The sequence below is a fragment of the Dermacentor andersoni genome, chromosome 1 (assembly GCF_023375885.2).
Source record: "Dermacentor andersoni chromosome 1, qqDerAnde1_hic_scaffold, whole genome shotgun sequence".
Lineage (NCBI taxonomy): Eukaryota > Metazoa > Arthropoda > Arachnida > Ixodida > Ixodidae > Dermacentor > Dermacentor andersoni.
Window position 1 is genome coordinate 228,628,354 of NC_092814.1, and position 23,816 is coordinate 228,652,169.

Consider the following 23,816-nt stretch of genomic DNA (forward strand, 5'->3'; position numbering starts at 1 on the left):
TTCTGAAAAAGAGATCGCTCCCTGTCGTGTGTCTGTGGGCGAAACTCCTTTTCAGGAGAAGTATTTTTGTTCAAAAGACTTTCGAATGCCCGTGTGACAGGGGTACAAGTTCTGTTTACTTAATTCCAAGTTTAGCCTTTATGTCTTCTAACTGCCGCAGTTTGTTTATGTCTAGATATTTTCTTAATTCCTTTTTGGTCTCTTCTTAAAATTGTGTGGGCTGTTGTGTGATGGACAGTCTTGTTTGTTTGCAACAGGCAGCAGATGTTTGAGTTTGATATAAAGCAAAGCTCAAAGGATGATGATGTTTATCACTTCATTGGATATGTGCCAATTGACAGCCGCCTCTATGAACTGGATGGTCTGAAAGAAGGGCCCATTGACCTCGGTTAGTGATGTTTCTAAATTTTCTTATTTCTACCAACGATTTTCGTGTGTAGCTCAGCATGCATGAGTGACAAAAGCGCAAAAGGAAGAAACACATGCACAAACCTTTTGTTCCTGTTCCAACCTGTTCCTTCCTGTTGTGCTCTTGTCACTCGTGTATTCTGAATTTCTCAAGAATATGAATCTGTGTGAACTTGCCCAACTTTCTGTTTACTTTAACTGATTCACTTCGCAGTAAGATTTATAGCTTTAACGCGAGCAAACTTAGTTATTTTCTGCAGTTATATATAAAAACTAAAGGTTTGCACTATTCACAACCATTGCAACCCCAGTTAGTCTGTGTTACTAATTTTAGTTTCCTAGATAGCTGAGGTGGAACCCTTTTGGGCACCAACGAAGCTCATATAATAGCTTGTATAACTGTGTGCAAGGGTGTTTTGAGCTTATACTGAAGGCATTGCAGCGTCTACCAGGGTGTTTGCAAGTTGTCTACCAACCGGAAAAACCGGGAATTCTCGGGGATATTCAGTAGTCTAAAAAAAATCGGGGAAAACTCAGGGAATTTGTGCCTCTATCAGGAAAAAATTAGCTGTAATTTTATTGAAAGGGTCGAAAGTTGCGGTAATTCTGGCTCAAGTAACAGACAGTAATCATAATTAATCGTCTTTGACGCCCTTTCGTTGGCTGGAGGAGTTGCCAGTTGCCAGTCAACTACCGACTTTCTGGATGCCCGATAATCAAGACAGCTTCGCGGCACCACCACGTACCCATAGAGTCAATGTATCAGAAAGTCTGAAATTTCGGACGCAAGACTCCTTCGCCGTCCATTTTCCAGACTTTTTGCTGCGACCGCAGGTCCGAAACCGCATTTATCAAAGCCACCACCACTGCTGTTTTGATTACCTCGCCGCCTCGAACCGGCGCTCTCGCACGCAGATCCGCTGGCAGCCGTAGCCACCACTGTGGCAACGCTATATCTTACTGCTTCGGCGTTCGCTATTAAGCTTCCTGCCGTTGGGTGCCTTGATTTTCATTGAAAGAATTCGCTGCTCTCAGCAATAGCACCAACTCCGCCTAGGTAAAGCCCCTCAATCTCCCAAAGTAGCGCCATTCGCTTCCCTCCTCCTCCGCTCGGCGCGGCCTCGACGGTGGCGCCGCCGGTGGTGGGCCTGCCGTAGCAGACGACGGCTAACACGCTACGGGAGGAAATCCGCAGAAAAGTTCGGTCGAGCCCTGCGGAGCAGTTTTTTCAATCGAGATCTTTCTTCGTCAGTCGGTAACTGGCCTTTAGAATTTCGTGTTAGAATTGCGGAGGAAATAGTGAAAATGACCATTATTCAAGGCGTATTTAAGGCGTAAAGCGCGTGACGTTGAGAGTTCGTGTTTCTGAAACACGGCGCAAGCACGCGGTGTACTCAAACACGCGCTTAATTACCAATGTTTCAGGTGTTGACAGCGTGAAAGTATGCGTACGTGGTTTCGTAGGTTCATTCACGTACCTGCAGGACACTTTTGTTCGGTCGGCGCGTGAGAGATTCCGGCTGTGAGCGGTCAGCAATGCCTGGCAACAGGGCCGTTCTTTCATTGCGGGGTGCTTTGGTAATCGTGACGATATCTTGTTTTGTTTTTTTGTTTTTGTTTTTACAAGTAGTGCTCCAGGAGGGCACATGTAATGGCTAACGGAAGCCTCTGAAGAGCACGTAACATTACACTAATGCAGACGTCGCAGGGAGTGTTCGCATACAAAATTGGCTGTCCGCGATCTTATACCCCCGTGGCATGCACAGGCTTCGGCGAGCCCCATCTAGCGCTGGTTCTAGCTTTAGTGTTGCCGTTGCCGCTTTGGTGCCCTGACGGCGCCGTCAATAACACGAAATAATGACAAATTGTTACACTAGTAAATAAAATTTATTGAAGAAATACAATCGCGCCGAGGCGCCAACTTCTAAAGCAGCACTAGCGCACGAGTATTATGAAACGCCAACGAGGAATTTACCGGCCCACGTACGACTCTACGATCAAAGTGCACGTTAAACATCCCCAGGCGAGCTAGATAAAGTTATCCGGAGCCATCCACTACGACCTCCATCCTAGCTTTAGTCGCTTCGGAACGTTAAAAACATTAATCACCACAAACCAAATCAATACATGCGGGCGTACATTCGAAGCTAAAAGACTGCATCGTAAGTAATAGTGAGCCTTGCAATAGCGTTGAGAATGTGCTAACTTCTGGTGGAGCTCAAAACACACCCTGAATAAAGTCGCTTTTATGTCACAAGCCAGCTGCAGATGCGTGCATTTCACCGCAAGACGATACTACATGAAACAAAGAGAGCACATTCGAAAAAAGAAAGTCAAACAACGCGCTAAAAACCACGCAGAGCATGAACACCCACTTTTTCGAAGCTGAAAGCGTGAAAGAGGCTCAAAATAAGAGGTTGTGAGTAGCCGTGGCCCTTACTTCACTAAGCCGTGCGCTCTTTGCCACTTCCTCGAAGTCAGCCCGCCCGATCCTGCGAATCCACACTTCTTTTTGCGTTGCGCCCGCCGGACGGCAAAGCAAAAAGCTTTTTGCCCTCGCTGTGTCTGTTGCGGCAACCGAAGGTGCAGCAGCATGGCATCGCAATTAAGTTCTCGGCCCTGCACATTCTATTACGCTAACGCACTCCGTCAGTCCACCTGCCGTACTTTCGTCGCGCAGGCCCAACAATGGAGGTCGGCGCGCGCTGGAAAGAAAAAATATACAAAAGCGCGGCGCCTGCTCCACGCTGGAAAGAAAAAAATATACAAAAGCGCGGCGCCCGCTTCCACGTGACACAGATTGGCCAATGGGGGAGCGGAGGAGGCTGGGGCGACAGGAGGCGTGGAGGAGGACGCGCCAGGGTGAGCGGGGTGGCGGAAAGATCTAAGAATGGCGCTACTTTTGAAAGATTGAGGGGCTTTACGCCTAGGTGGTCCTCGCGATTGGCTTAGAATTGGAAAGCACAGTGCGTTGCATAATGTTGGTTCCCAAAAGTCAGCTTCGCCTTTGTACAGAAATGTTACTTGGTGAAGCATACGCAGAAGTATTGCAGTGAAGCATAACAAGCGTGGGACGGGGCTATTGCCACGGTACACAGTATGTACAGTTGAACCTCTGTGTAACGAACCTCTATGTAACGAATTTCTGGATTTTACGAAATTTTTCAATTCCCCAACACATCCCCCATTGAAGCCCATGTATAGGCGACCTTCATGTAACGAACGCGTTGCGGCGGTTGACCTTGATGTAACGAATTCGCGGCGCAGATCCTCGAGCTTTATCTTGTAATGCTTTGCCCAAAATTAGACCGCGCAGTACGCAACTTTAATGAATATTGTTTAAGTAAGTTTTTATATCGAAAGGTAAAGTAAACCGCGAGCAGAACGCTTGCAATCGCAGCAAACAAGCAAATCTTGGTGATGATGATGGTGTTGAGCGCCGCTAGCGCCGCTCCGTGGCAAGCGTAGCAACCTTTAAGCTTTCATTTTGTAGCTTGACACTAGGCGGCACTACTATGACAAATTCTTTGTGGTGTCTTGCGGCGCACTTATCATAAGCCTTCTTCGTCAGCGTGTTGACGTGCGTGTGCAGGTGTGTGTTTACGGTGTCGGTTCGTTGCGATGAGTTCCGCTGTGAAGAAACGCAAGGTTTTGTCGCTTGAAGATAAGCTCTCGATTTTGAATGCGGTTACCGCCGACGAAAAAAAGAAGGATGTCGCTGCCCGCTTCAATATACCAGCCAGCCCCCTGTCAACCATTTTTGCTGCAGAACAAAGCATCCGCACTGCGATGGAGTCGGGCACAAGTGCCAAGAAGAAAAGAATGAAGACGTCGACCTATGCTGATGTGGACAACGCCGTGTTTGCATGGTTTTTGGACAGACGAGCACAAAACGTGCCCATAAGTGGCGCGATTTTGCAGCAGAAAGCCATAGATTTTGCTTGCATCCTGGGCCACGACGACTTCAAAGCGAGTAACGGCTGGCTACAAGGATTTAAAAGCCGGCACGGTGTCGTCGGAAAGGTGATATCTGGTGAGTCTGCCTCCGCAGACAGCGATGCTGCTGCCTCGTGGGTGGCCGAGAAGCTTCCCGGCATTTTCAGCCGCTATGAAGCTGCCGATATTTATAATGCTGATGAGACGGCCCTGTTTTATCAAATGTTACCGAGCCGCACGTTGTCACTAAAGGGAGAAGACTGCCGAGGTGGAAAGCAAAGTAAACTCCGCGTGACGGTTTTGCTTTGCGCCAACACTGATGGCAGCGACAAGCGAATCCCATTGGTTATTGGCCGCAATGCCCGGCCCAGATGTTTTAAAGGAACAAGGCGGATGCCAGTAAAATATGTGGCAAACTCCAAAGCGTGGATGTCGCGGGCAATTTTTTCCGACTGGCTGAAGGAGCTCAACCAAGATGTCAAACGACAAGGCCGCAGCATTTGTTTGCTGCTTGACAACTGCTCCGCGCACCATGTGGAAGGCCTACAGCTTTCGAACGTCGAGCTGCAGTATTTGCCACCTAACTGCACTTCTCTCATACAACCCTTAGACAAAGGGATTATTAACAGCTTTAAATGCTGCTACCGCCGTCGATTGATACAAAAGATGCTCCTGGACATCCGCCTTGAACGGCCGACGAAAGTGGATATCTACCAAGCAATCCAAATGCTTGCTGCATCGTGGCAAGAGGTCGGATCACATGTGATCGCCAATTGCTTTGCCAAGGCTCAGGTAAATCAGGCCATTCAAGCCACAGTCCCTGAAGATGAACCTTCAAGCCCACCCGAGGTCGCAGAAGCGTGGGATGAACTACGCATGAACGGTGGGGTGCCCGACGGTGTCGAACTGTGCGATTTTTTGTTCGTGGACAACGGCGCCGTGTCTACGGAAGAGATGACTGATGCGGCACTTGTTGAAACAGTTAAAGATAGCCTTGAAGGTGACGGTCCATCAGAGCCTGACACGTCTTGTGCGGTGCCTCCCGCGAGGGAACTGATGGACGCGGTGGACGTTCTGCGCCATTTCGTCGGCTCGCAGGACGATGAAGCAGCCCTGGATGCTTTAGTTTCTTTGGAGCGCCGAGTAGTGGCCTCGATCGGGCAAAAACAAGCAAAAATTACGCAGTTTTTCTCCATTAAATAAATTCTTTGAATGGCGAGTTCACTTCAATTGATATCTGTCGCATTTTTATTTCGTTTTGGCATGATCCTTACCAGTCTTAACCCGAAACTGCATGTAACGAAAACCTGAATATAACGAAAAATTACGAACTTTTTTCAATTTCGTTATATCCAGGTTTGACTGTATTCCTTAATTATACACGCGTGCACCCGGTATCTCCTGTCGCAGTATGAGCACCGATATGCCTAATATGTGTACTGACAGGCCTTCAGAGCGTTTTCGAATGTGCCTGTGGCGGTTTGAGCCCTTAAGGACAGTAAATGGCATGCATCTATTTTTTCCAACTGGACGATTTTTCGGACGTTTTCCCGGCCCATAGGGAGTTCGAAAAATGTGCGTTCAGTGAACCAGGTCGTCTCCCATCGGATGACGGCGAAATGCATGCTGCTGGCCAAGTGCTGCCGATGAGATAAAGAACGCCCTGCCACTTCCTCGTTAGCAGTCACGATGCAGACGACCTTGTTCACAAAACGCACGCTCGAGAGCAGCACAACACCACTGCGCAAATGCTCTGTCACGTGGCTTTTTTCATATATTGCGGGCTTTCTTTGGAACCCAGAAAAAAGAACTATGTGAGATGTATCGTAAAGGAAACAACTCGATTGGTGGTTTCTGAAGGTGCTCTACAAGTCTACGTATCATACTTGGGGTCCTCAGCCAATAATCATGAAGTTGGGTAATTAAACTTAATTAATTAGTGAGTTATGGGGAAAGCAAAAAAATGTCTGAGTTACTATAGACTATTGCGAATAGTATGCGTTTGGTTCAATTCGCTTCCGACGCGTCTTTCGTTTTCAAATTCTTGGCGCAAGTTGTAGGGACACCCTGTATATATATGTAAATTATTCTGTGGTTGCAACAATTTTGTAAGTAATGTGTTTTGACCACATTGAGTCAATTATGTAGGTCAGACTGAAGAAGCACAAGGGGCTTGTTGCATGTGCTATGCTGCAGGCTGCATGTGTGTGGTACAAAATGTGAGGAAAAGAAAAGACAATGTTCCAGTGGTTCTCTTCTTGGCAGTGCTCATAGCGAACAGCACACAATCATTACGTTTTGGTTGGGTACTAGCACAGCTTTTGCTTCATTCATTTGTCATTACCTTTACAGTGCTACCCTGCGTTCCTGAGCACAAATGCACTGAGTGTGAACTAGCACAGGGACAAATGCCTCCGAGTTGACGGGCATTTGGTGGTGCATAATAGTGTCACATGGTAGTGACGGTGAAGAAAAGCAGTCAAATAGGGAAAGATGAAACTAGCGTTTTATTGGGCGAAGTTGTGCCCTCAAAAACAGGCTACACTCAAAGAACGGCGACAGTGGCGAACACAGTCGGCGATCGGCGAAAATCTGATCAACGAGTCAAGCGTGTTGGCTTTTATACATCAATCGTCGAATGTTCCAGACTAATTGCTGGGACCCGTGCGCCTTCCACAAAGTTCTACATTATTCGCGTCACGCACACATGCAATCAGATTACACAAGGTTCGGTCAAAGACAGTGGATGGAACCATCGATAACATTCCAGAAACTTCCAACACATGCAAGCGCGTCCTGCGCTGTGCGATAACGTTTGTTAGGCTATGAAACATGTCGCCCGATGAAGACAAGTACACGTGTCAATAGCATACAGGTTCACATAAACCAACTTTTACTATATGGCATACCTGCCAACTCTTCCGAATTTTCCGTAAAATGCACAAATTTCAAGCAGTCTTACGATTTTACGAATCTTGCCTGAAATTTTACGGAAAACATTTTGTTTGTGAAAACAAAAGATGAAAGTGTACTAAATTTACACCCTGGTACCTTGCGCCGCCACGAGAGGGCAATACGTATGCGTGGTATCATCATCAGCAGCTACAAGGTTGTAGTGACTTCTGTCGTCTATAGGGGGGTCACGAATGCATATCCAAAGCTCAGTGGTGCTGATAGTGCCCCTAGCGACACCGCAAGCCTGTTGCCATGCTGTTGCCTTTGTTCACATGGGCGCGCGAGAAAGGGAAGCTGAAGAGTCTGTCGAATTCAATAAGACGCTCATATACGGATGCGGGAACCTTGTAAACCATGAAGGTAAAATTTTGGGGGGGATTTTTCACTTAGGAGCAACGCAATCGTCGGTTAAAATTGCGCTGTAGCTTCGCCCCCCGTCGAGCACCGCGCTGCTGCTGACGCTGACGATGCGAGCGGAGACCGGAAACGGCGGCATAGTGACGTCAACACTGTTGTTCCGCTCCCTCGCAGCCTCCGCGACCGTGTCTGACCGGGCTTATTTCTGCGTGCGTGCCATCCTAATCTGCTTCGCTCAACCCTACATTCCTTTATTTGTGTTTATATAGGAGTGGTAGTTGACGTGCGCAGCATCAATTGAACTTGTAGGCCAATCATGCCGGTGTTCTGTGCAGCCTACGCTTGCACGAACATCAGCGGCCGCGACGATGTTTCGATGTTCCATTAGTTCCTGCAAGACAAGAAGCTTTCAGCTAAGTGGGAGGCTGCTGTGAAGCGAAACAACTTCAAGCGCTCAAGAACAAGTGTTGTGCTCTAACCACTTCCGTGACGATTACTACCGGAGTTTATCAATAATGCATGCTTTGGGTGCTCCTAAAAAAAAATAAAATAGTTAGCACGCTGAACGGAAGGTGCATGTTTATCGCCCACCCTTGACGCAGGTTTCATCGCCAAGCGCCGCGAATTTTCTATTCGCACGTGTGTTGTGAAACAGCCTGCATGCAGCTACCATAACGCAGTGCAAGCGTAAAGTTTGCATGTGTTGGAAAGCCTGCTCACGCCAAGACGCTGCACTCCCCCTTCTCTCGCACACATAAGAAACCAACCATCTCACATAGTGGACGGAATTCGCCGGTTACGAGTAGCGTGCGTATGGCGCGCTGATGAAGGTTCTATACTACACGTGCTACAACAGCCGGTAAACTTTTCCCGCGTTTAAACAGTCTGTGTAGATTGCCAACAGCTTTGGGGCAGCGCACAAATGCTGAAGATCGCATCACTGCTTACGTTCTACGAGGAGGCATGCAGGAACATAACACTACAGTTGTTTGCCCGGAAACATACTCACTGGAACGCTGAATGCAGCTTAGTAAAAAACATACTAGCCAAAGAACATTTCCAACACAAGGAGATGCTAACACTTCGCCTTCGTTTGCGTGGAAAGCAGTGCTTGCACCAGCTTTTTTTGCTTCTTGGAGAGGCCGGCTCTTCGCAATCGGCTCGTACATGTAGTATGTACAAGTATGTACCTACGTGTAGTATGTACAAGTATAAACCCCTTACAAGTAATCTTGCATGCGACAGCGCTACAAGCGAGGCGATGGCTGTCGCGTTCACTCGTCGTCTGCAAGCCGAACTCCACGCGAGCGACAGCTTTGAGCGACGACTTCCCGGAATGAGGGCAGCAATATACGCGCCGAAACTAGCGTGACACATGCTTTATCAATTTAAGTTGATATATTTTACTAAAGAAGGAGCATAAAATATTTCTGAAGGTCTTGCACTAGGTTCTTATTCTTGCACGTGTAAAATTCAATAGTTTGCTCGTTCCGTGCGACAAACAGCAGTATTTGAGTTATGTACATCCAGTTTCGGCTTCGCTCAATTGGCTAGTCGCTCATAGCATTTCCGGGCGACGAGCGACGAGTTCTAGATTTCGAGAAACGAGCGATCGAGCGACAACACCGAGCGATTTGTTCAAGCGACGGCCCGTTTTGTCGCTCGAAGCCGTCGCCCGTCACCGTCGCGCGCAAAATCGCTCTCGTAGAGTTTGGACTTAACGCCGAATTCCTCAGGGAAACGCAAGCTCTCGAAAATTTCCATGACCGTCTCAGCAAAACACCACCAAACTACTTTGCACCGTGCTTCGTGTGTAGCGGCAGCAGTCGGTCCGGACGAACACCATTGTTGACGTCACGAGGCGCCCGACCAATCACAGGCGGAAACGAGGCGCGCGAGCTGGGCGTGTCTGCTGCTGCACTTTTCGTCGAAATAAAATATGTTTGCGCTTTCTTTCACTCAATTTCGATGCGATATTCGAATTCAGAGGGTTGAAAACCACGGCGTACTGCTCTTCACTCATTTTTTCCGGAAAACCTTTCAGCTTCCCTTTAAGTCAGCTTCATTCACTACAGTGTTGGCCTCGCCTTTTGTGTGACTAGCTGCCACGTCGGAGGCAGTGCGACTCCAGCCTGTAGCAGCTTCACAGTGCAATGGCGGGCTCGAAGCCTCGACAGTACTTCCAAGTGTTTATGAAATCGTACACAGCAGAATTTCCGTGCTTCGTGTCGTCAAGGAAAGGGGAGAAGTTCGGATTCTGCACCACGTGTGCCTGTGATGTGAACATCTCGCATGGCGGCAAGTCTGACATCAAGGTCCACATCGCTTCGAAAAAGCATCAGGGATTAGTGCGAGCCACGGACAGCCAACCAAGTCTAGCAAGTTTTGTATGCAGCAACGACCTCGGTGTGATACATGCAGAATGCCTCTTCACGGCATTTTTAGTTGAACACAACATCCAGCTGAGTGTCAGCGATCATGTCGGACCGCTTTTCCAGAAGATGTTCCCCGAGTGCAAAGAAGCAAAACGCTACGCCTGTGGACGAACAAAGACAATGTCAATTGTTCTGGAAATGGCCTCCAATGCGGAGACTTCTTTGCTGGATGCCCTAAAACGGCAAGTATTTTCGATCGCTGTGGATGGCTGTAACAATAGGGGTACGCAGCTTTACCCTATTGTTGCAACACATTTAGTTAAAGAAATGAGTAGAGTCGAAAGCAGCCTTCTTTGTCTCGGGCCAATCCAAGGGGGAGCAAAGGGCCACGAGATTGCAAATCTGGTTCTGTACGAAATGAAGTCTCAGAATTTGCCTGTTGGAAACCTGTTGACTATGTGTTTGGACAATGCCAATGTCATGATCAGCAAGAAAAACAGTGTTTCTACTGTATTGAGAGAGGCTCAACCAGGTTTGATAGGGGTTGGTTATCGTGCCATCTCATCAACTTGGCCACCCAAAAAGGAGCTTCATGTCTTCCTGTAAAGGTTGATGGGGCTTTGGTTGACCTTTTTTTTTTTTTTTTTAACCTAGAGAAAAACTCGAAATGGAGAGTTCGACTTAAAGGGTTCCAAAAAATGCATGAAGCCATGGTCAGAAAGATGTTGAAGCATTTGCCGACATGTTGGCTGTCATTGGGAAAGTGTTTGAAGAGGCTGCTCGACCAGTGGAAACCACTACTCAGCTTTCTTTTATCTGAAACAAAGCAGTGCACCAAGCAGAGCTTGTTTTTGGAGTCATACCAAATTCCAGAGACTTCCTCACAAACCCCCAAGAACCCTGCACTGACCCCAAAGTCTGCTACACATCTTCACAAGACTGCTGCAGGCCTCGGGGGAAAAAAGCACTGACGGTGATGAACTCTCGCTAAAGTGGAAAGGAGCTCATTCTGTACCTCAAGCAAAAACACTGAAACGTCATACCAAGGATTCTGGTGAAGCCAGCCACGTGGCCCGTGAGGTGTGCCTGTTTTATTTTTTGTCATCTGAGCTAAACAGGGCATGCTGTCTTTTTCTCCAAAATGTTATACTGCTTTTTGAGTAGGCAAACTGCCTTCTTCAGACATAGGCTCCTCAGATTCATGTACTGAGGGGCTTCTTGAACCACCTTTTCAAGGATCTCCTGACTAGATTTGTATACCCTAGATTTGACTATGGAGCTGCAGAGAACCAGAAAGGGGATGAAGACATAGTCATTGGCAGCACAACCTACTCTGGTTGAGACACTGACCTGCATTGAGAGAGAGTTCTTCTCTGCTGTACATCTGTACTTAATGGCAGCATGCGATTACATTCGCCACAAATCCCCGCTAGAAGACGTCAATCTCAATATGGCTGAAGTTGCTCAAGTACAAGCTCTGGAAACTGCTTCATTCAACAGCATACATCATTTTGTTATGGCGTTCCCCGCTATCCTACCCCAGTAGAGTGGCGAATCAAAAGAAGAAGCAATCGACGCACTTGAAGTCGAGTTTGCCAACTTGCAAGCATATCAGGTTCCAGCCGACATATTGAATGAGCCGAGGTGCGACGTGCAGTGATCACAATTAGGAAGCGTTCGAAGTGTCGACTGGTAACTCAGGTTCCACAGAATTTCAGTGGTTATGCTGGGTATTCTCTCGATTCCCCACAGCAATGCTGAATGTGAGAGAATATTCAGCACTGTGAACAAAACTAGAACGTCTGCTGGTGGTCAAAGGGCACCAAAGTGGTACTTCATACCTGCCAACGCTCCCGATTCGCCCGGGAGACTCCCGATTTTTTACTGAACTTTCCGATTGTACGATCACCGTCTTATATCTCCCGAAAAATGGTCTCTGTTCTCGCAATAATGGTTTTTGTGAAACCGGCACCGCAGAATCTACAGTCACATCATAATCGTCAGCATCACCAACAACGGCCGCACTAGCACCATCAGTATCATCGACTAAGCAGCCGACTACGGTGCCTAGTAAGCCGACCAAAGCCAGAGCCAATGTAGCTCTTGCATTTCATGCGTGCCTTCCTCCATGGTGCATCTTGTTGCTGCTGACAACGGCGCTTGTGTGTATGATTAGTGTTGGCTAAGCCGTGTGTATGTGGTGCACCGTGTAAAGTTACGATCCTCGTGTGCTTGATGCCATGGCGCTATCAAAGCCCAAGAAAAGGTATTTGCAGAAGTTTTTGCAATCTTATATTTCTGAATTTCCGTGCTTTTTGACATCAGGAAAAAGAGAACATCTTGCATTTTGTACAATGTGTCGATACGACGTCAGCATGTCTCACGGTGGCAAAGGCGACTTGAAACTGCACGTTTCCATGGCAAAGCATCAAAGCTATGTTCGCACCACTGAGCAGCAAGACAACAACTTCCTCCGGAATAACTGCGACGACAGTGTCATACGTGTGGAGTGCCTGTTTACAAGATTCCTCGTCGTAATTTGAGTGAGAAAACAATCCACTTTAATAAATTGGGGAGTCGTCGACGATATCTTCTCGGGGTACGAATTAAGCGGAGCCAGTTGTACTTTCACGTGCATTTCGCCCCCGCAGCTGATATCGTCGCCCGCACTGGGACGACGCTATCAGAAAAAGCGCCAGCGGAGGGGAGCGAACGGTTCATCTGCCTCTCGCTCCAACGGGTCACCGAAACTTGATATTACACAATACTGGTAAGACAGCTGCTGCTGATTACCTCTAAAGCAGGGTGTGCGGCTGCGTATACGCCCAGCGGCACTTACAGCCACGCTCGCGACGCGTGCCAATTACCCCCCCACTCCCCCCTCTTCCTGCCACCTCACGTGCACTTAATCATGTTAACGCGAGCTCACTCCCCTTTCCCCCTCTTTCTCTTTGCTCATGCGGGAAGGCGGCAGTCGTGAAGCCATTGTCTTCTCTCCCCCTCGCACACTCGCACGCACCTAATGCACACAGTGCGTTGGGCGTGATAGGATCTTACCGCACTTGGACTTTACACCGAACATGATGCGGCTCCACTTCCGCTGTCCAGCCGCACGCGATTTGAGAGGTGTGTTTGCAAACAGCCGCTTTTAATTCAATCATTTGACCATCTGCAGCCACCAAAGTTTTCATCCGAAGTTTCCATTTATTGTCTCGGCATTCCTTTACGGCTGCAGTGAAATTTCATTATATTAAAATGACATACAAACACGCTTCATTATACAGTCAAACCTCGATATATCGAACACGGATATATCGAATTATTGCGTATATCGAACAATTTCTATATCACATGGAAAATCGCATGCATTTTTAATTCTTTATTTCGAACGGGGCCGGATGTAAAACGGATATATCGAACTCCGCCGCCCCAGACCAAGTGCGCTCTGTTGACAGGAGGCGAGCTTTCCCGCAACACTCTCGAAGATAGCGGCGGCGCGATCGGTGTTCCAGACTGCTGCGTACGACAGCTGCCCACATCGGTTGCGCCGAGGGCGCCATTTGAACGTAGCGGCGTACACACGCGGCGGCTTGGAGCCAGCACGGCCGCCTCGATCGCGCGCGCACCTATGCGCGCACGGCGGGGCAAGCCGCCTCGATCACGCGCGCACGGCGAGGCTTGCCCCCGCCGTGCACGCGTGATCGAGGCGGCCGTGGAGCCAGTTGGAGCGCTTTGTCCGTGCTGAGCCACACATCATGTGCATTGCGGACTTCGTTGGCTGTGACGACAGCACCGAAACAGTGGCGGAGTTAACAGACGTGGAGATCGCGGCAGAAGTGACTGCTGAGCGGCAAAACGAAGACGCTGCCGAGGCTGATCCAGCAAGCGCTGATGTTGCCCCGCTCCCGACTGCAGCTGAGGCTGTAGCTGCTTTGGCTGTTGTACGCCGCTACTGCGGCGCAATAGAAGGCACTGGACTGTCTCTTGTGGACTTTTTGGACTATGTTGAGGACGCCGTGGTCAAGCACGCGGTTGCCAATATGAAGCAGGCTACGCTGCTTCAGTACTTTCAGCGAACTAAATAAATACTTTGTTTGAAGCTTCATGTGAGTATCTATTGCGCCACGATTGGTTCATTGATTGATTTGCGCTAGTTTCTGACGCGTTTTCTGCGTGATTTTATATATCGAATTCTGGCTATATCGAACTATTTTGCGATCACCGCGCTGTTCGATATATCGAGGTTCGACTGTATTGAGGTTATAAATACACAGTGTTCTACAAGCAAGAGATGATGAAAACTTAAATACTTTGTTATATCGAGGTTTGACTGTACAGTGACCGACTGATTTTTCTGGCTTCAAGGGTACAGGAAAAATTTCGGAAAAAAATAAGTCTGTAAAAATGGTGAATAGGAAAAATGATCTTTATTTTTGCGGATCAACTTTGATATAGTCGCGGATTGTGCCTTGCCTCATATTGCGCTTGCGTGCGACAACATCCGCTTGTATTTGCGCAAGGGTCGTTCTCTCATCGTACACATTTGACAGCAACATCAGCTTACTGGCAATGTCTGATGTCGTTGGTTGAGGACAGCTGAAGGGCTTGTTGTCAGATCCGGAATAATTTTCTTGAAGCGCGAGCACTTGTGTCACGATCTCATCGTCAGTAGACTTTGTGCACATTTCAAGGTCGTCATCAACAGTGGCGAATGCGTATACTGTAGAAGCTTCCGGAATGTCCATTCACTGTTTCGTAGGTCGGCAGTCAAGTTATCGCCACCTTCTGTTGCTATGTCGCATTCGATTGCAGCTCCACTGTCAGCACCGCCATCGGTCAGTGAACTTGAAGTTCTCAATGTTCATCTTGATGGCAAGATTTTTGGCCTTCTGTTTAAGTGTGTCGCCGGAAACTGGAAAATTCTTTGTCAGCACCCCTTTAAGCTACAGTTTAAAGGGCCCCTCACCAGGACTGGCTATTTTGAACGGACAAGCGCAGAGCATACAATGCACACCAACGATTGTGTTCACTATGCATTGCATCGCTACGCGCCGCGGAAAGGTCTGAAATTTCAATCCAAACGCCGTTTTCCCTTCTCTTTGCGGCTACTGCGCTGCAAGCCGGACGGTGACATACTCGTGTCCCTGCACCTACGTACACGGATCTGCAGTGTCATTCGTGGTGACACGTGACTTCGAGAATTATTCAAAGCACCATCTGTTATTTATGTAATCTGTTGCTTGAATTGACGAATTGAAGTTTAGAGAACTAATAAAACACACAAACGGAATGTCTGCATGTTTTTTGTTTTACTTCGCACCGAAGCAAGAGAGATGTACTTCCGCTTCGTCTGTTTGTTCCCACGGTCACGCAGTCACATGCGCAGGTACCGAAACTATGCCATTTTCTACCATGTTCCAGCGCGTGATCATGCTCTGCAATCTGCTTGTTCTTCCTCAGTATTCGTGTAGCACCGAATTATACCGCTAGTCATGTGTCCTTGTGCACAGCGCGCATGATTTCTGAAGTTCGTCTTCCAGCTGCAGATGATCACCCTTGCGGTCGTTTTTTTTTATCCTTCAAGTGTGAATTCTTGAAGGCAGACAGTATCTTGCTCTTCTTTCATACGTAATCTGAAACTGCTTGCTTGGACAGCTGGAACGGCTTCGCAACGTCAGCTTGGGTCTGTCCTTTCTCCACGAGTTCAATGATCGCAGCTTTCTTTTGTAGAGTCAAAGTGGTGTAGTTGCCGCATTTCTTCTTTGCGATGTTCGACGGAAAGCCGCGAGGCGGGGCCATAGCGTCGAGAACACACAGTAAAAGTTCATTTCTGAAAGGCGAGAATATCCCATGAGACAAGCACGCTGCACACAAGCGGCAACGGTGACCGTTCACTATGGATGGATGGATAAGGCTGAACCCTTGAAATCGGGTGGTGGCTCAAGCCACCTAGCCGCGACACCAATCCAATCCAAGCCACCAGCGGTTCCAAGGAAAAGCGCTCAAGAGCGGGCATGGCCTCCGAGACGTGGGGATTGCGTGCACATCCTAATCTTGAAGGCTATAAGAGCGGGCCACTCAAAGCCAAGCCCACATAAAATCCAACATGGCGGCTCTCAATACCAGGTAGCGTGGCTCTGAACGAGCGATTTAGTCCAGAAAATTCAACTTCGGCACCCAAATTCATCCGGAAATCGGTACCGATAATGCATTAGCTCTATGGGAACCCTGACGGTACATTTATGAAGTCTGGAATATCCAACAAGTCCGAATTTCCTGAATCCAAAAAATCCGTCGTCTACTGTTGTCGATTCGCATTAAAGAAATTTGATATTCGCACATCTCTGCGTACAATTCTTCCAATTATTATTACCTCATATGTACTGATGATGCTGTACTAAGAATACAACAAGAATTAGAGCTTGGTAAGCAGGAAAATGCTTTTAATTCATTCCAATTTTGCTTCTGGCTTCTTGCCATACTTCACTATGCTTCCCAACTCATGTGGCCACCCACTTGCATGATAATTTCACAACCTTGCTTGAGCAATATTTGAACAGTATGGCAGTGGTCTCTTAAGTCACCTGTAATGTATTCTGTTTACAGTTGACACATCTAATTTTGCTTTCTATTTTAGGTCCAATTCCTCAAGGCACAGACTGGCTTGACACTGTCAGGCCAGTCATTGAAAGCAGGATAAAACAGTAAGTGTGGTAAATTTTTGTGGCAATCTCTATTAGTTTTTTTTGTAGCATAAATGTCTGGTAGAGAGCTCTTGCAGTGCTTTTGTGACTACCACAATTTTCATTGCAAAATAATGTGCAAACAACATGACTCTTGAAAATTGATTTATGCTCCTGCACTAATGTGCACCTGATTAGATTTGCTAGGCCATCCTGAGAAAAATTGCGAATCTGGCACCAAAATGAGTGTCTTGAAATTTGGGCACACCTTCTGCCACCTATTCTACCCAAAACTAATTTCCAATTGCCTTTCCATCTTGTATAGGTAGACTCTAATAATGGGACCACTTCCATGGCAAAATAGGGTCTCTGATGGCTTTTCTTTGAGACCAGGAAGAAAAATTGTGGGCAAACTTAGGGTAGCAGGGATAGCTGATATGTAGTGTTTCGTGGCGCAAGGGCCAATGATTGCTAAAAAGTGCCAACCAGCCAGGTAACTTGAGGACTACTTTTCTCAGAAACGCTGCCAAAGCTGTTGAACCATGCCTAATTGTTGCTCCATGCCGTAAAAGTCTGGCGAAATAAGTTACAGACTTTTGCACTGCAGTCGTACCTTGAAAGACCAAATACCCAGGAAGAATTCCGTGAAATGTCTTGCCTCTTTCTTGAATGATTGAGTTACGCAGTTTCTTTGTATTGCCATTTTGATTACTGCAGTGACAGCCAAGTCTAGTCATTCCTGTCTCTCACTTTTGTAAGGATAGGTAATTGGGATTTATATTGAGTTGCATGGTAGACGAGACATGGCATAACTTTTTTTTTTCCCACAACATCTCTGCACATCAACATCAGTTCAATGAAGTTTTGGTGCAGGCTAGCACGTTCTCACCTTCATTCATTCTTACCTTACTTAGCTAGGCAAAAATCATGGGGCTGGGGCCAACCTATCGACATCCTAAAATGTATAATGTACAGTGAAGTTCAGCTTCATAGGCTTTTAGCCTTAGCGTTCCTAGCAGTCTGACTAATCAGCTGTGTGGCACTTTTATGCACAAAAATTGCTGTAATATTTGTTTTTGAAGACATATCGCACCTAAAATGAAATATTGTGACTTTTATCAATGACATGTCATGAAATACCCTGTTTCTCATCTATGGTAAAATGTACTTATACATACAAGACTATCTTACCACACTGTTACCTGGGATGAGCTGTGTTGTAACATTGCACAGTACAAACCTAATCCCTATGTCTCTTCTAGGTACAACGAAGGTGAAATTCACTTCAACCTCATGGCACTTATCACGGACCGGAAGCTTCTGTACCAAAAGCAGTTGGACAGCATGAATGCCCAGTTGTCTGTGAGTCTCTTTAAGAGAAGATGAGAGTCTTTGAAACCAAGGAATTGCAAAAAATTAATAATCTTAAAATCTGGTTTTGGCATGTGCAGCTGCTCTATCATAAATCTGGGAACTCTTAAACTTGCAGAATCAGTGTTCTTGTCACAATATCAATTTATACTATGCCTACTATGTGAGCTGAACCTGAGCAGTATATGCTACAGCAGCAATTTCTTCTTAACATGTGGCTGTTGTACTGCATTTTGTAGTACAGACACCCTGCTTTCATTTGGAAGAGTAGGTTTTCTCTTTCAAATTAGTGTCATTGTGGGGCCCATTTGCCCTTTGGCTACTTAAAAAAATGCAGGACAGAAAAAAAGGTCTAAGTGCATTTCCCGTGTAAACGTGACTTGAGAACATAATCTGATTGGTGGAACAAGTAGTGTCTGCATCTCACTGCCCCCAACGGTGCCCTCCCCCCCTCCCTTTTGAAATAATAGAAACCAGTAGGACTTATCATAAAAAGGTGTTTCTCGCATGAGCTGAAATGCACACAAAAGGCTGAGTTCATCCTGCTGAAATTTTAGAGTTTGACTCTTTGCTTGCTGGGCTATAGGAAATTGATCTATTTGATCCACAGCTTTTTGGCACGTTGTTAAACATTGGTGGCAAAACTCTTTCACAAGCGTTGCCATGCACCATTTGAAATGAAGATTGCACTTTAACTTTTGCTAACATTTGGCAATTTCTGGCATATTAGGCAGTCCTGAAAAATAATGAATAATAAAACTTTGACAGGTGGTTTCGTCAACACTGGCCTCCAATGCCCCTCACACTTCCCAAATCAAGCAACGCAAAATGTCTTCCTTTCTCAACTCGGCCGCATAATTTTGAAATGACAGCACAGCGAAGACTTTGGAACTTTTGTCAGGTTGTCTAATTTTCGACTTCAAGTTTTGCGCTGCTTTAACAATGGTTTAAACATCAGCACATGCTCATGAGTGCACATTGTTTTGATTATGTTCTGCAACTTCATTTTCTCTCATAGTAAGTTGCTTTTATCCATCAGCATTTCTACAGCGCATATACAACTTCTGCTAAATCTTTGTCGTGTGGAGCTTTCAATCACACAAAAGCACGCAGTCACTATCAGGCTGATCTACTGCAGAAGCTTTACTAGCTGTCTAATCTCTTACTTTTTGAGCATCATCTGTGCAAATTCTCTCAGTAATTTCTATACAGTATTGTACTTACTTTTTGAGCATCATCTGTGCAAATTCTCTCAGTAATTTCTATACAGTATTGTAAATATACTGTACAAAGCATGCGAAGGCTCCAGCGTCAATTCAAGGTGCAAAACTAGGCCAACTTGCTTTCAGACCAAAGCTGATAAAGCCCAATAACCGAGTATGAGAAGGTTTGTGGATGTTCCCTAATTTGACAAACATTGCTTAATGGCATGTATTGCAATTTACAAATTGTAGACAGTGAACTTGCAAGGCATATTCACTTGAACGAATTTTGAGCTTCTCTTTTCCTGCACTGGTTTCACGTTCTGAGGGAGCGAGTGTCGTGAGGAGAGAGTGGCGGCATAAGCGGACCGAGAGCTCCAAGCAAGTGAGGCGAAGCTTTCTTGGAGGCCGCGAGTACGGTGGCAAGGGGGGAAGGAAGGCGCGGGTGGCACGAGAGTTTGTGGGGCGCGGTGCGTGAGGGATGGTGTGGTGGAAAAGTCGTGTAGCGTGGCAGTAACAAAATAATTCCTTTACATTGGTGTCCTGCAGCGAACATCAAGCATTGTACGAAATCAGACGTTTGCAGGAATCAGATCTCACGCTCATGAAACGTTGGTAAGCAGAGCAGTTCAAATTATCATGAGAGCAGAACAAAGAGGCCATTAACCCTTAAACTTGAGTGCACATGTGCGACACAGCGTGTAATGCACGCCACATGAATAAAAGGTTTTTGCTGAAGAATAAATTAGCATGTGCATATGTGATTCTTTTTTTTTTTTTTTCATTTCTTTTGTGGTCTTTGAGTGGTACATGGCAAGCTGTTGCATCAGCTTTGTCTTATTCAGAGGTAACTGCCACCAGGGGCCACTGTTGGCTATGGGGGTGAACGGTGGCAAGAAAGTAATTTTGGCACCCCTTTTAACTATAGTGTTGTTTTACTGCATCACAAACTGCTCATGCACATCAGTCTGCCCAGTACAGTGGTTGCAAACCACACCATTGGCATGTCACTGAAAGCTGCATGCACGTCAGCCATTCTGTCTTTCACTCCGTGTTTTTCTGTATTTGGCAAGGGATAAGGGTGGTCATCCAGTGTTCTGCTGCTTTGGTAAGAAGCAGCATTCTCCGACATCTCGCCTTCTCTCCCCTATTACATTGTCAAGTGCTCAGATTTTGCCACTATCATGATGTGCCCTATGAGTGCTTGACCAGGCTGACTGATATGTTATAACATGATCACTTCTACACCATCTCAAGGGTTGGCATTGAAGCCAATTTGTGACTTTGTTGTCTTCAGCAGCCACATTTTCTGCATGCAGCTTGTTTCACAGTGATTGTAGACTACAAGTGATGCATAAGGTACCTAGAACGTAACCCTGGCAGACTGAAATAAACATGCCTTTAGCTGTCAAGGGGTCTGTGGGCAGCAATAATGTTTAAGGAATGCTGGTGTATACTACTGGTAAAGGGTCGTTGAGCAGGGTAGGATACGTGAATAACAATCAGGTCTTTACTAATACACACCTTGTTTCTTCTAGTCTGGTGGGATGGAAACTGACGATGTCCAGTCTGAGATAAGCAAGCTCCACATGCTCATCCAAGAAGAAGAGAACAAGTGTAAGCGGTACAAGGTATGAGGGTGTTGGAATGTCACACACGGCAGTTGTTCCTTAAGTTGCAGAGTGGAAACCTTGTTCTGTGCATGTTGCACTATATATTTCATTGTTGCTAATTAGAAGACAACTGGCCATAGGGCACTTATCTCATGCACTTGTCCAGGTGGAGAACATCAGACGGAAGCACAACTATTTGCCACTCATCATGGAGATTCTGAAAATCCTGTCAGAAGAGAAGAAGCTTGTGCCTCTAGTAGAAAAGGTTGGTGAATGGTAGGCCTCTGCAAAATCTAGCTGTGATCAGGTTCACTTCCTTGTTATGCTTGTTTTTGTTTGCTTAGAGCATGCTGTTCAAAATTAACTTATAGCTGAGGAGGGGGCTTTGCTAACACAGTCGACTTCTGTTAATTCAACCCTGACAGGACCAACAAGATTGACCGAATTATCTGGCAGGTTGAATTAAGCAAGATTGAGCAGAAAAAATATTATACCATGCCGATTCATTTGCCAGAGTCCAACACCTCTCCGAATCAAATGTGCACCCAATTTCTATGTGTCCGACGTAACTAACATAGAAATGACAGTGAAGCTTAGGAGCTTCACTGTCAAAGTAAAAATCTAACGGCCACCCAATTTTTTAGAATGAAAAATGGGGGCAAAGGTGTAATATGTGTTGCACAATACTAGCCAGTCCTCCAAGTCATCTTCATTGCGTAGTTTTTAAAGTCAGCTTCACCGCAGAACATTTGTGATATGAGATAAAGCATACGAATGCCTCGGAAGGCGGTTTTGGTTTTGTATCTGAATACATCGTGCAGGCAATTTTCGACCCAATTTCCCTGAAAAAAAAAAAGTGTGTTAGAATTAGGTAAATACTGTAATGAGACATTGTCAGCTGTGGTTATTGCTTCGAAATCTTTTTAGGGCAGGGCAAAATTTGGTGTTTTCAACTGGAGACGTGTGTTCAATGCATTCACTGTCCCCTAAGCTCTGCAGAGACAAATGCTGCTTCTAAAGGGATCCCTATTGGGGTCACCATAGGGGTCAGGTGCGTGCGTGCTTGCTGGTTAAGTTCAAATTATCCATCAAAGGCCAACTTTAAGATCGAAATAATGGAAGTTTGGGCTCATAGATAAATGCATGGGTGCCGGCCGGGACCTTCGGTCAGGATCAAATTAACCTAAAAATTGAATTAACTGGAGTTGAACTAACACAAGTCTACATTAGTGTGTACATGTATCACTAGGTTTTCTTCAGTTTTTAAATTTGTGCATTCAGCTTCCAAGCCTTTAATCTCCATATTATGACTTTGGGTGGAAAATTAGTCGAGCAGAAAGATTTTTTTGTGTGGGCAAATGAGTCAGTTGTTTCACAGGAGATTTAATGTGTGGATTCAGGAATGAGTAAGCATTTAATGCAAGACGAAAAAGATATTGTATTTTGCATTTTCAATCTTCTGAGCTAAACTGTTCACAAAGTCGACGCTGCACCCTTCCAGACTACTAGCCTTGGGCAGTCACCTCTTGGAACACTTCCGTGTTAACTGCCATGTTATTCGCACTGCATAGTTTACCCATTGTTTACTGAACTTGTATTACCTAATAATGAATTGCAAGGGAGACTGCACACATCAGTCAGTGTGTCGCAAAGTGTATGTGTGCAGGGAAGAGGAAAAGTTTAGTGACAACTGGGGAGCTTAGCCTGGCACCAGGCCTGGCATGCTACTCCAAGTATAATAGATGATGAGACATGAAAGGGAGAAAAGAGAACATGGAATGCACTATAACACAAACTTGGCAATATAGGCAACAGTGACACCATGAAATGAAAACAGTGTAAAGTGGAGCTGTGACAGGGGCTATTAACAAAATGTTATCTATTATCCCCCTGACAGCAAAAGCGGTCACCCTGTAGGAAAATATTGAAAAATGATCAACTGATTGCCTTTAAATGAAGGTAGTGAATTTTTCTTTTAAATTATACAATATGATATCTCTTTGTTCACTAATTTATGTATGTGTATTTATTTCATATTTTGCATACATCATATATTACATAATTGTGCATCATTAGCCTGTTCACATTGAAACAGCGGAAATGACTTGTAAGCCACACACAGCAATACAAGCATTTAGTATGTAATGCTGTAGATTCTTCAGATCATCTCTTTTATATTTCAAGGAACCTGCGCAAATTTTTTGCTGTTGATAAATTAGAAAACACATCAGTTCCAGCAGTGTTGATACTCGACCCAAATGAAATGCACTTGGTCAACTTGCATTAGTTCATCATCAGTTTATTTGACTTTTTTCATGAATTGCAGTGTGCTTAAAGCTGCTTGTGGAACTGGAACTCCTTAGGTGGGATGTCTAAAAGAGCAGTGGTGGTAGTGAAGAGATTCTGGCACTGCAGCCAACCATGACTGTAATGCAGTTTACCTCACACACAGGTTCTTCACACATGCAAACAGTGCCAACAAGGCTTTGCAACATATATTGGCTTCTTAATGTTCATGAAGTGCCAGATAGTGTGCATAAAGACCATCATTTCAAGAGAGTTTCAGTTAGTTATTTATAAACTGACGCAATTTTAAAAATGCCATTCCATGATCAGCAAATAAACCCACATCACTTCCATCATTGACTTGAAGTATCACTGGAGTCGCCTTTTAGAAATAAGTTTAATTTGCTTCCTTCATATCTTGGACCTAGTACTGTGCATGTTTTTCCTGTTGCTGTACGATTTTTACACACCTTTTTCCCCCTTTCTCCCCCCTTTTTTTTTCAGGCAAGGGAAAAAGCCTTAGAGAAGAAAAAACAGGGTGAAAAAATGAAGTAAATGATACTGCTTTAGGTCTGAATGTAAAGTGTCCTCTCTCTCTCTCTCCCTCTCTCTCTACATGAAGCACCCACT

General features: G+C 45.8%; 2 protein-coding genes across 3 annotated transcripts in view; both read left to right on the top strand.

Annotated features, from left to right (window-relative positions):
• Positions 1 to 23,763, top strand: part of Uch-L5 (ubiquitin carboxy-terminal hydrolase L5) — a 47,498-nt gene extending 23,735 nt beyond the window's left edge. Inside the window, exons 6-11 of one of the 2 annotated variants that reach the window (XM_050196754.2) lie at positions 258 to 388; positions 16,669 to 16,735; positions 17,977 to 18,076; positions 20,826 to 20,918; positions 21,067 to 21,176; positions 23,691 to 23,763. In XM_050196754.2, coding sequence (XP_050052711.1) covers positions 258 to 388; positions 16,669 to 16,735; positions 17,977 to 18,076; positions 20,826 to 20,918; positions 21,067 to 21,176; positions 23,691 to 23,709 — 520 coding nt within the window. In that variant the 3' untranslated portion in view covers positions 23,710 to 23,763. The remainder of the gene's footprint in view (positions 1 to 257; positions 389 to 16,668; positions 16,736 to 17,976; positions 18,077 to 20,825; positions 20,919 to 21,066; positions 21,177 to 23,690) is intronic. The other variant, XM_050196753.2, reaches the window with a different exon arrangement.
• On the top strand, positions 3,994 to 5,547 carry LOC140215474 (tigger transposable element-derived protein 6-like; the record flags this gene model as incomplete). Its single annotated transcript, XM_072286008.1, has 1 exon — positions 3,994 to 5,547. A coding segment is annotated over one exon (1,554 nt), but the record flags the coding sequence as incomplete, so codon positions are not given.
• Positions 23,764 to 23,816: the final 53 nt, after the last annotated feature.